The sequence below is a fragment of the Theobroma umbraticum genome, unplaced genomic scaffold (assembly GCF_002168275.2).
Source record: "Theobroma umbraticum cultivar Fairchild unplaced genomic scaffold, ASM216827v3 scaffold_12.1, whole genome shotgun sequence".
Lineage (NCBI taxonomy): Eukaryota > Viridiplantae > Streptophyta > Magnoliopsida > Malvales > Malvaceae > Theobroma > Theobroma umbraticum.
This window is the reverse complement of record NW_018397269.1, coordinates 3,121,517-3,134,497: the sequence shown is the minus strand read 5'-3', so window position 1 is coordinate 3,134,497 and position 12,981 is coordinate 3,121,517. Positions and strand designations below refer to the sequence as shown.

Sequence of the window (12,981 nt, the reverse complement as noted above, 5' to 3'; positions counted from 1 at the left end):
TTGATTCTCACATGATTCCAGTTCATGTTATAATGTCATTACTCGAAGTCAACCATTTTGATGAGTTGAGACTCATCATTCCCTTGAAATGAATTACATTCATTTCATTGAAAGTAATCTATACACTACAACCTTGACACAATAAAGTGACCAACTTTATTATATGGCTGTGAATAATTTTTAGATTCAATTAGAATACATGTCTCCTATGTATAACTCTTTATACAAATGCATTTTAATATCTCAATAGAATCACAGTATCTTAATAACTAGACAATGAATGCTTACTAAAACAAACTCTTTGTCTTATTATCAAAATGTGTTTTCATTATAAATAAATTTAATAAAATTAAGCATGAGAATATACTTGCTTTCCAAGGCACTATATTTTCAAAATTGCTAACAGTTTGTGTATTTACGTTGGGTTTGATCCACCGTCCATTATTAGGTTCTTGGAACTAATGACACGTGATCTTTTTATCACTAGATTCACGGATTGTCATGTCAACGATATAGTATTTCCATCAATTAGGATACCTACGACTTCCCCAACTTCAGGAATACTGATATTTCCTTTACATATTATAATTTGATTTGGGATCAAAATGAGATAATCATCAATCATGCTTTTGCAGTTGTAGTTGCTCATGATATTATGAACGATGATTATGAACTGCGATCTATTATCGAATGTCAAGAAAAGCAAGATTAGCCCAAATGGGAAGAAGCAATCTAGGCTGAATTGGTTTGCTTACCTAAACAAGAGGTTTTCAAACATGTAGCTTGAACTCTTGACAATGTAAAGCTTGTTGGTTGCAAGTGGGTTTTTGTCCAAAAATAAGATAAAAAAAATGAGGTCGTGAGGTATAAGGTTTGACTTGTAACCAAGGCTTCTTTTAGAGACCTAGGATTAGTTATAATGAGATTTATTTACTTGTGATGGATACGATTACTTTTTGTTTCTTTATTAGCCTAGTTGTTTCTGAAAAACTAGAAATGTGTTTTATGGGCATCGTGACGGTATATTTATATGGTTCAGTAGACTCTAATATTTATATAAAAATTCTTGAGGGGTTCAAAATGCCTAAAGCATACACTCCTTGCAACTTATTCTTAATAAAATTACAAAAATCTTTATACAAATTAAAGTAATCCGGTCACATGTGGTATTAACGCTTAAGCAACTACCTAATTAAGAAAGGGTACAAGAATGAACCTATCTGCCCATGCGTGTTTATTAAGAAATCAAAAACCTGATTTGCTATGGTAGCAATTTTTGTCGATGATGTGAATTTGATTGGAACTCTATAAAAGTCATCTAAAACTACTGAATATTTAAAAAAAGAGTTTGAAGTTAAAGATTTGGGTAAATCCAAACTTTGTCTTGGTCTAAAGCTTTAGTATAAAGCAAATAGAATACTTGTCTATCAATCAACATAGATTGAGAGATTACTTAGACGTTTTAACATGGACAAGGCTCACCTATTGAACACCTTATGGTAATGAGGTTTCTTGATCCCCCAAAAGACCTATTTCATCTTAGATAATCTAATGAGGAGATACTTGGTCTTAAAGTACCATATCTTAATGCAATTAGGGCTTTGATATACTTGGCACAATGTACGAGATCAAATATCGCTTTTGCAATAAATTTGTTGGCATGTTTTAGTTTTGAGCCAACTTGGAGATACTGGAATGGGATAAAACATATCTGTCATTATCTTTGAGGAATCATAGATTTGAGATTATATAATTCCAAGTATTCCACTAACTTTGGTTTAGTTGGATGTATTGATGTGAGATATAAATTTGATCTGCACGAGGCTCGCTTTCAAATCGACTATTTATTTTGCTAAAATGGCACTGCCATTTCTTGGCACTCTATTAAGCAAACACTAGTAGCTACATCCTTTAATCACTTTGAGATTATCGCCCTTAATCCGTTATAACACATGTTCATAATTCTTATTGTTTAACATCGATTACAAATTCTCCCATCATAATTTATGAAGATAATGGTGTTTGTGTTGCACAAGTTAGGGGAGGATATATTAAAGGTGATAGACCAAGCATATCTCGTTGAAATTTTTCTATACTCACGAACTTCAGGAAAGTCGATAAGTTGACATTAAACAGATTCACTCCACCAATTAGGCCACCACAATAGTGCTCCGTCCAAGGGGGAGTGTTATAGAACATGGACATGTCACACCACAATAGACCAATTCAAATTAGAGTAAAATTGATAAATGATAAATATATTATCCACTTTCTAGATGTTCAAGATTTATCTACATATGGATATTATCTAAGTGAGAATATGAGATTTATCAAGAAGATAATGTAATTTAGAAATATATCTTAGTAGGAGATTGTGATAACCATTAATCCGTAAGGGGCTTCAACTATAAGTAAGGGGTCATCCCACCTTTATTGGTATCACAGTTATTTTTCATTCCAAGCATTGTTTCAGAAATACATAAACAACATTCTCTCAATATCTATCTTTTTTTCTTGTTTCTATTATTTCTTTTACAACATATATATATATATATTTTATTTTGAAACATCTTAAAATAGTAAAAGAGACATTTCAATTAAAATAAAAGGGAATAACATTAAGAAAAAGGATAGTTACAAAATCATCCGAAAAATTGAAACACTTTGTGTTTGTTTAGCTCAACTTTTTTTCAACCTATTTACCTCTTAAAAGTAGAAGTAGAAGTTCTAGCAACAATGAAACTTAAGTTTTTTTTTTTGTTTTTACAAAGATTAAAAGAAAAGAAAATCTAAAATTCAAAGCTGCATTCAAGTATATCTCTTGAATATTAAAAACTCTTAAATAATTTTTTTATGGTTTATCTAGATTTCAATATGTATGTCAATAAATGATGCTCTTGGTCCATGTTAAACACTTGAAATACTCTTTTTTTTAATCTTAATATCCAAATTTTTATAGTTTTTATATATATATATATATATTCATGTACTTTAGTACATCTTTTCAATTAGGGTTTTATATATGTTCTTAATTATTAGTTTTGGTTTGTGTGAAGTTTTATATGTTTATTTCCTTGTTGAATCTTCTATTTAAGTAGAAAACCAGAAGAGTTAAAGTTTGAGTGAGATTTTGTAAAGGGTTTTGTCAAGGAATTAATAAAAAAAATATACAAAGCATGATTTTGTTAGGTGCATCTACTCATGCTTTTGCAATTGGGTTTGCCATATTGTTGCTTGATGTTGCATTCATATGAGACTATATGGTGAAGTTAATGGTGGTGCAAGTGGTTGTGAGCTTAGCCTATAGGTTTGGGTGTGATAAGAGTATTGCTAGGTGGTGTACCCATGCTGAAGTCATCATTAAGCGTACTTGTGGAAGGATGGTTAGCCATGGGAATAACTTTTCAGTCTTTTATAAGGTGGGATTTTGTAAAAGGTTTCAGATTTAGGATTTTTTTTTGCAATACAAAAATGAAAGTTTTACATTGATTTGTAAACATGTACACCTATTAGAAAGATAAACTATCCAAGTAAGATTATTTCCTTTTTTACTAGAGATTTTAAATGTTGCATGTAAACAACCTTTGGTACATTGCTACAGTAACAAGGTAAATTTCAAAGTTAGAACCTTCCAAACTTTAAAAGTAACCTGTTCAAACTTTAGACTATTAGGTTGGAGAAGTTCAACATTTAACTATGACAACCTTTGAAAACAGTTAAAAAGCAACATAAGAGTTTTATTGACGGCCTAACAAGGTAAAGTTTTTCAAGCAAGTAAGATCACGTGTTGGATATTTTAGGCGTTCAGGCATTCAGATATTCCAATGTGAAACAACTTGGCCGATATGATATATATAAAATTTTGGATTTTAGTGTTGTGTAAGCAATGCATTTATAGTTAAAAGTGTCTATTAATTTCTTCCATTTGAAAAAGTTGAGAATTAAGAATGATTAGTTTTTCATAGAGTAGTAATTACACAAGATTTATTGCTTTATATATCTTGTTGCAGTTTATGGCTGTCCAAGAAATGCCTTCTCTTGTTTTTAAAATTTCAAAAAAATTAAAACATAATGCAAAGTGGGATTTGGTCACTATCAAAATCTTACATCCAGTTTATACATATGAGATTCGTAAGTATAGAAAACCAGAAATTTCATTCAAAACTAAAAGATGGGAAATTGTAGTAGAGGAATTTAATACTTGTACTAATAAAAACTATACCCAAAAGCAATTGAAAAGTACACTGGATAGTCTAAGGAATTAATAGATTTTATGAAAACAATTGAAGAGCAAAGAAACAGGTTTGGGTTGAAACCATGAGACGGGAACCATCAAAGTTGATGCCACATGGTGGGAAGCCAAAATAAAAGTGTGTTTTAACTATTATAAATTATTTTACATATGCAAGTTGTTTAAAAGTTTCTTTCTCTTTGATGTTTTTGTAGGCCAATCCAAAATATGCTAGATTTCGATATCACAGGCTAAAACATGTTGATGAATTAGAATTTATATTTAGGGATGTAGTAGCTACTAGTCAAAATGCATGGACATTAGCGATAGTGTACCATTTAAAGATACTGTCGAATCTCCATATCTAACTGCATTACAAGAAATTGTTGAATCTAATGCTGAAGAAATCAATTGTCAGGAAGATGACAGTCTTATGGTAAACTGCTAAATCAAAAGGAAAATAATGATGCCAGAAGAAATGGGAAAAAAAGTACTAAAGGGTAAGGCAAAAATTGGGACTGCAACAAGCTTACTAAGAACATTAGAACAATTGTGTGAGGCAATAGAAAGTCATAACGCGGTTGAAAGTGTTGAAATTTCAATGTCATCAGTACAAGTTGTAAAAAGAAGAAAATATACAAGGTTTTATCAAAACAAATATGGAGGAGCTGACAGTGCAATTATATATCACATGAAATATTTAATGAAACAAAGAAACAAATTCAATTATTCTGATGGATGAAATTGGCTATGTGAAACTTTACAAATTATGGTGAAAGTTATAGAATGTTTAGAATGGAATCACAAGCTAATTTGCAACTTACAAATACATTAATGAATAAGGGATGATTACATTTATTTAAAGACACGACAACATTGGAGGCGGTCGTTATGTTTCTTTATATTTGTGTACACAGCAAAACAAATTGTAATACTCAAAATAAATTTGAAAAATCAAAATAAACTGTAAGTAGGAAGTTTAATGAAGTGTTAGATAGTTTATATTTATAGGCCAATGAAATTGTCGAGCTCTAGATTTTCAATTTGCAAAAGTTCCATCCAAAATTAAAATTAATCATAGATATTAGCCTTATTTTCAAGAGTGCATTGGTGCCATAAATGGATCACATGTTCCTGCTATTCCTCTTGAATTTTTTTAATGTACTAATACTAACACTTTTAATTTTTTAAAGTAAATACTATGTAGTGAATGTTAGTTATCCTAATATGAAAGGGAACTAGCACTTTATAAAAGTGAAAGATATCACATTATTAATTTTAGATGTTACAGTCAGCCAGAAAGTGTAGAAGAAATATTCAACTATGTAACATTCTTTATTAAGAAATGTTATTGAATGAATAATTGAAGTTCGAAAAAACAGGTGACATGTTTTATGTGATATGAAACTATTTCTAATGATAAAACAAGAAAATATTATTGTTATAACAACGGTGCTTTATAACTACATTAGATAGTGTGATGTTATAGATACTAAGTTTGATAGATGTGATCGTAATTTCAATTATATCCTTAAAAGTCAAGAAGAAAGAAATAATGATAAAGAAATGAATATATACGCTTATAATAGAATATAGAATGATAATTACATAAGTAAAGTTCGTAACAAAATAATTACTGCATTAATACAAAATAAAAATTATTGATTTATAAGTTATTTATGAATTATGTATTACTTATTAATTATTTGTGAAACTCTTTTTTTATAATTTATTATTAATTATAAACTTTATATTATACAAAAATATTTTTTATATTTTTAAAATTTTGTTTGAAATAAATAAAAAAATAGTTAATTTCTTTTCATGATGAATAAAGAAATTTACGATTAAAAAAAATTTATTAAATATCTTTTATGGTATTTATAATCAAAATTAAACTTATATATATTGTTTTGCCAAAAAATTTATCTACCAACAAAATTTATAAAAGTAAATTTATCAAATAACTTTAGTTTAATTTTAAAAATTATTATTTTTTAAAAATACTTCATAATAGCTTTTAAGCTAAAAATAACCCAAAACAACCCAAACCAAACAAGTTCTAAGTAAATACATTCAATTCGCTTGACTTGATCTTCCACTTATTAACAACCGCTCTCCAGGTGAAAGATCCAGAATTCCAATCTCTGCTGCCCTTTTAATCCATCCATGGACCATGGCCATGGGCTCTTCTCTTTCCCTGGAAAAGTTGTTAAAATGCCCACAGCCACTAAGCTCATGCCATGTAGGAATGATCATACCACATCATAACCATGTCAAGCAACCTTTTTTCACTTCCACCTATTCTGTACAATCCCTTTCTTTCTTCACTTTCAGTCAAGGCCAAAGTGCCAACATTTACTAGAGTGCTGCTGCAAGTTTGGTCATCCATATCTCTTTGTTTCCCCTTAGGAGAACTTGCTTTTTACTCTCTACTCTATACCGAAAATCGCCCTCATCAGCATTACCCTGCACTGGAACTACTGCACCGTCACAAACACTAAATGGTAGTAGGAAACAATCAAAACAACCGGCTTAGACATTAGATTGATTAACCAAGACAATAACTAATCAAGAAATATGAAACAACAAAAGAATAAAATATGACAGAAAATACAAATGATATGCATGATTTGTGAAACCTATTCCTTGTACATTACATGTACAACAAAGAAGAAATTCATTATCGAAGATCTAAAAGAGTACTTTAGTTCTCCCCAAATCCTCATTTACGATAAATCTGCCATTGCAAGCCATTTGCTAAGGATTTCTATGGCTTCCTAACTTTTTGATGGAGGCACTTCATACAAACCTTACAAGACCTATTTCTATTTTTCTAGTCTAAACCAGCTTAAAAGTGAACATTAATCACTAGAGCAACACTTTTGTACTGTTAATGGAAGGCGTCAACACTTCAGTACATCTCTTGGAAACCAAGCTTTTGTTTTACAAGTGTTGGCACTTTTAAATGGAAAGGGCCAACACTTTCACCTACAACAAATGAAATTAAAAATTTTAAGCCACGTCTCACAACATGGTAGAGTTAGAAACAAGTCTCATGCCTCCACCCGTTTATAATGGATTCAGCACCACTGGCATTGAAGATAGAGTTGGATCTCCTAGCAATATCTTTTATCCTAACTGACGTATACATGTGCTACATGTTTCCTAAAAAGATAAAATGAGTACTGATTAGAATTCCACCATGATTACTAAAAAGGTTGAATAGATTCCCAAAGAGAGTCGAGGAAAAAGAACTTACAAGCTTGAATTTGTGGTGCCCCCGTTTTGAGCACATATTTTGAACCGGAAACAAATGAAATTCCCAGGACCATCTACACTTGGAGGTAATTGCTTTCATAAATCTGCAACAAGTTTCAAAGAATACCTGCATTTTGGAGGATGAAGACCCTGAAGTTCCCTGCATTACATCAGGTTGATTAAGCCTTGATGAGCACAAAATATACTCTATAAAAAGTTTTCATTCCAAAAAAATAAATGTGTTTTTAACAACTGCAGCCCATCTCTTTTCCTCCACTCATTTCCTCATCCAAAAGTAGCAACCAGTTAATGATTTTTTCTGAAGCCAACATAAATACTCACTACAAAATCTTCATCATCATCTCAAGTTTTCAAATTTTGAAGAAGGTAAGGTGGATAAAATTTTGAATAAAGAATACAATCAACCCTTACTCTGCGTCCAAAGACATTTTATATACAAAAACACAGTAAAAGGAAATTTAAACTGAACATATGTTAGAGTTAACATGTTAATAGGCCCCGAAATCAGCTCCTGCACTTTCACCCACACACACACACACACACACATTGTAATATGAAGCGTAATTTTGGAAACAAAAAGAGAAATATGAGAGATAACATTTACATTGTAACAGGCCATCATAAAATGTATCCAAATTTATAAACTTCTTCCATGACTTAGTCAAAACTTATTGTATTGAATCAATTAAGAAAATTAGTAATTTATAACTCTCTTTCTTTTTTAGATTATTTGATAAAACTTTTTCAGAGTTTTTATTTTGAGCATTGTAAAATAAATATAATTAGATTTCTAATTCTTCAAATACATATATTAAAATCTTAAATTTCGAGCAACTATTACATTTTTTTTCTCAAAATATTAGTTTTATATATTACAAATTATTTATAATAGAAGTTTGTCAAACAAATCCATGTATCACAGGCATATTCCGCTTTACTTGAAGAATGAGCTGTACAGTAGAAGTTAAATAGAAAGAGTCTTGATTTGATGAGAGATACAATTCCTAATGGAAATATGGTCAATTGCGATAATAATCGTTGAAAAAAAAAATCTAAGAAGATCAAAGGGTGAAAGAACAAGAAATCTAATCTAGAGAAGCTAGGCTTCACCACCTAGCAGTAGTGTATTGCCCATTAAGAAATAGGAAGTTCTCAAAAGAAAGTGGGGATTCTGGGTGTGATTGCAATTAAAGATGTCACTCATTGGGTTTACAGCCAACATTTGTTAGCCCCATACAGAAAACAGCAAAAAGCTTCATTTCAAGGTAGGAGCACCACCACTTCATGCTTTGCAGAAATTCAGTCAATGTTCATCCAAGGACATGCATTCCTTGTTGTTCATTAAAGATGAGGATGTTAAGGTAATTCAACCACATAAAGTATTAAGAACACAACACCAAAAAATAAAATCAAATGTACCTGATCAAGACATCTAAGAGATTACCATAAACAAATATTGCCTTCCAAAAATATTTGTCTCCAACATCGTTATAGACATTGTAAACAGAATGAGATAGAGAACCAGAAAGGCCTCTTCTTATCATCTAAGAAGCCAAATAATTTTCATCTAAATATATATGCCCAGATTCATGTAGGTTAAAACATGTGTGCTTGCATGAAAATTTAAGGGTTATTTGGTCAGCATATTGCATGTGCAGTAATTTGATTCAGCAGAACTAACAGAAAGATGAGGGCCAAATATACCTTAAAGTCTAGCCTGTCATAAATCAGGTTCATCCCACAAGACTTTCATATGATTTCTGAAGGTATGACCACAGGAAAGCACCACCAATCATCCAAGGCAGATCTTTACATTTAGCAAAGAGACCACCCTTAAGAACTAGGTTTATGTTAGGAAGATGAAGTCATACCAGCAATCCTACCTGAAACGATCACTGAGAAGAAGCCAGAAATTCAGAACATTGTTTTGAAATTATAATAACAAACACAATGCCAAAGAAAAGTCTCACTCAATTTGGCTAAATCAAGCATACAAATACAAGGAACATGAAAAGAAGACAATCTTACAGCTCAAAGTGCTGGAGGAATCTTCAGAAACAGTGCTGCATCTCAGATGAAAAGTTATAGCATAGCTGTATACTAATCAACATCAACATGGATATCCTATCTCAGCAGAAGTTGTTGAAGTTTCAAAGCTGCACTTTCTTCAGGATTATTGACCCACTTTTTCTCAAATCCAAGGACAAATGCTCGATGAGTAACGTTATTTGGTAGGATGCCATTTCTAACCATCATTGTCACCAAGTTGCATGCCTCATCCATGTTTCCAGTTTTACAAAATCCACGAATGAGAGTGTTGTATAATACCAGGTCTGGATTCAACCCAACATCAAGCATCCTAAGGAACAGAGTTTTAGCTTCTTCCATCCGGCGTGCCCTGCAGTAGCCATTAAGTAAAGCACTGCAAGTCACGACATCAGGTTTCACATGGCGTTCACTCATGTAAAACCATATGAGAAATGCTTCCTCAAAGTCCCCTTTTTTGGAGAGCCCATCTATAATATTAGTGAATGTTACCATATCAGGAGAAATACCCCTTCGTACAAGCTCATCCAGAATAACTTTTGCCTCATTTGTAAATCCTCTTTCAATTAGGCTGTGAATAATAATGTTATAGGTCGTAACATCAGGAGAGATGCCAGCTGATCTCATCATATCTACAAGCATAAAGGCCTTATGCAAGTGGCCCTTCTTTCCGTAGCCATCTATTACAGTGTTGAATGTAACAATATCAGGTACCAACCCTGCCGTTGTCATCTTCTGAAACAAACACTCTGCCATTTCCAAGTCCTCAGACTTGCAGCAAGCATCAATGAGCACTGTGTATGTAGCCACAGATGGCTTAATTCCACATTTTAGCATTTTCCCAAAATATTGAAATGCTCTATTCATGTCCTGATCTTTACAATAGCCTCCAATTATAGTAGTATAACTGATGCAATCTGGAAGCAAGCCCAACTCAAACATATCTTGAAAGATCAGAGAAGCTTCTACCATGTCACCATCTGCACACAACTTTGAGATAAAGCTATTGTATACAAAAATATTTGGTTTAAGATTAAAGAAATTTATAACATTAATTGCTTCTTTTGGTTTACCTGCTTTACAGTAACCCTCAACAACAGAACTAACCAAAACTGAATCTGGAGAGATACCCAATCTAGTTATTTTGAACAGCAAAGAAGTTGCTTCTCCTAGACAAGACACCTTGCAGAGTGAGTCAATTATGATTGTATATGCAACAACATCTGGTTTAATCCCATAGTGTTTCATTTCCGTCAGAAATGTCCAGGCACTTAAAAGTTGGCCTTTACTGCAGTACTTGTCAATAAACAAACTAACAATCACAACATTTAAACCACTCCCTTGCCTCAGCATTTGGTCCAGAAAGTCCCAAGCTAAGTCCAATTCATTTAACTCTAACAACGCCTTAAGTAACGAATTACAAACCCGAATTGACGGAATCATGTTCAAACTCTTCATTTGACATGCTAATTCTAAAGCCAAACCAACCTCGTTTTCCTTAATATAACAATCAACAAGCATGCTACACACGGTTTCTAAAACCATTCTATCCCTATGTGTCTCATAAAAGAGTTTCAACAATAAATCCTCAGAAACATCTTTGCTACGGCTAATTCTCACAAGACGTAGAATAAAATCCACTGCTCTATGATTCATGTTCCCGGAAACTAAGATATGTATCATTTTACATACTGACTTAACCGAGTGCAATGATCCAACGCAACGTTCAGACAACTTGAAGAAGTACAAAGCAAGCTCAGCATCCAAACTTTCCTCAAACAAATCAGTCAAAATCCCCATCACATTCGACTCATTGAAATCAATGGGGCATAAGTTCTCAGGGTTTATATTCCAACCGCGTTTCCAGAGTATTGATTTGATCATACTCAGGGGATCGCACACTTGAGAGTGTTGGGTGATAAAATGTTGGGATTCTAAAAGAGATGTAGAAACTGATACCGAATTCTTAGATGGGATATGCCAGAATGGGGTTTTTCTCCTGAATAAGAGCTTGTTGAAGACTGAAAACGAAGCTTTCATTAAAAACTTGGTTTTGGTTCATCAGCAAGACATAACCTAAAGAGACATACCTGAGGCCTGAAGGAGAGAGGCAAGCATAAGATAAGACAAAGACAAAGACAGCAATACCTTAGGTCTGGGTATCTTCAAAAACTATTGTTTTGTCTTTGATTCAAACCCACACGGACATGGCTATGCATTAAAAAGATGGAACAAAATAACAAGGAATATCTTACTTACAATTTAGAAGCATAAGCCTCTTTACTTGCGCTTACCTCAAATGATAAAAGTGAAATAAAATTTGGATAAAAATTTTCAAATAATTTGTTAAAAAACATGTAATTACAAAAAGAGGTTCAATACTTTTTTGTTTTTGTTTTTTGCAATTGATTTTTTAATTTTTTAATGATAAAAATTATAAAGGTGTAACATTTTAAAAACTTATATGATATAAAATAATTATTATTATGAAATAAATCTAAAAGGGTAACTATAAGAGAAATATAAGAGAAAGTATTTAAAGGAAAAGAAAGTATTTAGAGGGAGAAAAGAAATCTTATTGAAGTATATATACAAATGAACTAATGAGGGCTATTTATAGGTAAATAACCCTTTTACAAGATGAAGATAACACTTAGAGATTCGATGAATTAAATCTTAATCTAATCTGATTTATATCAAATCTAGATATAGATAAAATAAATGGATATTTACAAAAATATTCATAACACTCCCCCTTAAATATCCATTATATTAAGAATATGCTTCATTAAAATCTTACAAGGAAAAACCTCATGGAAAAAAAATCCAAGTGAAGAAAAAAGAGTACATAATTCTTTTCAAGAATACGCTTATGAAATACTGCCTCATTAAAAACCTTATCAAGAAAAACCCAATGAAAAAAACCTTGATAAAGGAAGAGAGTATAGTGCGTATTTTACTCTCTCTGATGACTGCATTGTAGAGATCTTTTAAATGCTGTATTTCAACTTTTCGAATGTTGCAGCAAGAAGGGTTTTAGTGAACAAATCTGCTAGATTATCACTTGGCTGAATTTGTTGAACACTTATTTCACTATTTTCCTTGAAAATCATGAGTGAAGAAAGATTTTAACGAACTATGTGTTTTGTTTGATCGCCTTTAATATATGTTTCCTTCAAATGTGCTGTGCAAGCAATATTATTCTCATATAACGTTGTTAGAATTTCTTTTTTGGTTGACAAGCCACACATTTCTCGAATATATCGAGTTACAGATCTTAACTAGACACATTCACAATTTGCTCACAAATTGCTAAAATTTCTCCATATGTGAACAAGTAACTTGTTTAGGATCGAGCTTTGTGTGGATCAGATGAATATTCTGCATCTGTATAACTAATTAAAATTTATTTTGATGCATTT

General features: G+C 31.8%; 1 protein-coding gene across 6 annotated transcripts; it reads right to left on the bottom strand.

Moving 5' to 3' along the window:
* Positions 1-6,147: 6,147 nt before the first annotated feature.
* On the bottom strand, positions 6,148-11,808 carry LOC110425966 (Pentatricopeptide repeat (PPR) superfamily protein). 6 transcript variants are annotated; one of them, XM_089785179.1, is made up of 5 exons: positions 9,542-11,808; positions 9,218-9,408; positions 7,494-7,652; positions 7,294-7,399; positions 6,148-6,705 (listed from the first exon to the last, which is right to left on the bottom strand). In XM_089785179.1, exon 1 carries the CDS (start codon positions 11,597-11,599, stop codon positions 9,638-9,640), a length of 1,962 nt encoding a protein of 653 aa, XP_089641305.1. In that variant the 5' UTR covers positions 11,600-11,808; the 3' UTR covers positions 6,148-6,705; positions 7,294-7,399; positions 7,494-7,652; positions 9,218-9,408; positions 9,542-9,637. The 6 variants fall into 6 exon arrangements, with proteins under 6 accessions (XP_089641305.1, XP_089641306.1, XP_021296731.1 ...); XM_089785180.1 differs by having other exon boundaries at positions 6,148-6,700; XM_021441056.2 differs by lacking the exon at positions 7,294-7,399 and having other exon boundaries at positions 9,542-10,539; positions 10,633-11,808.
* Positions 11,809-12,981: the final 1,173 nt, after the last annotated feature.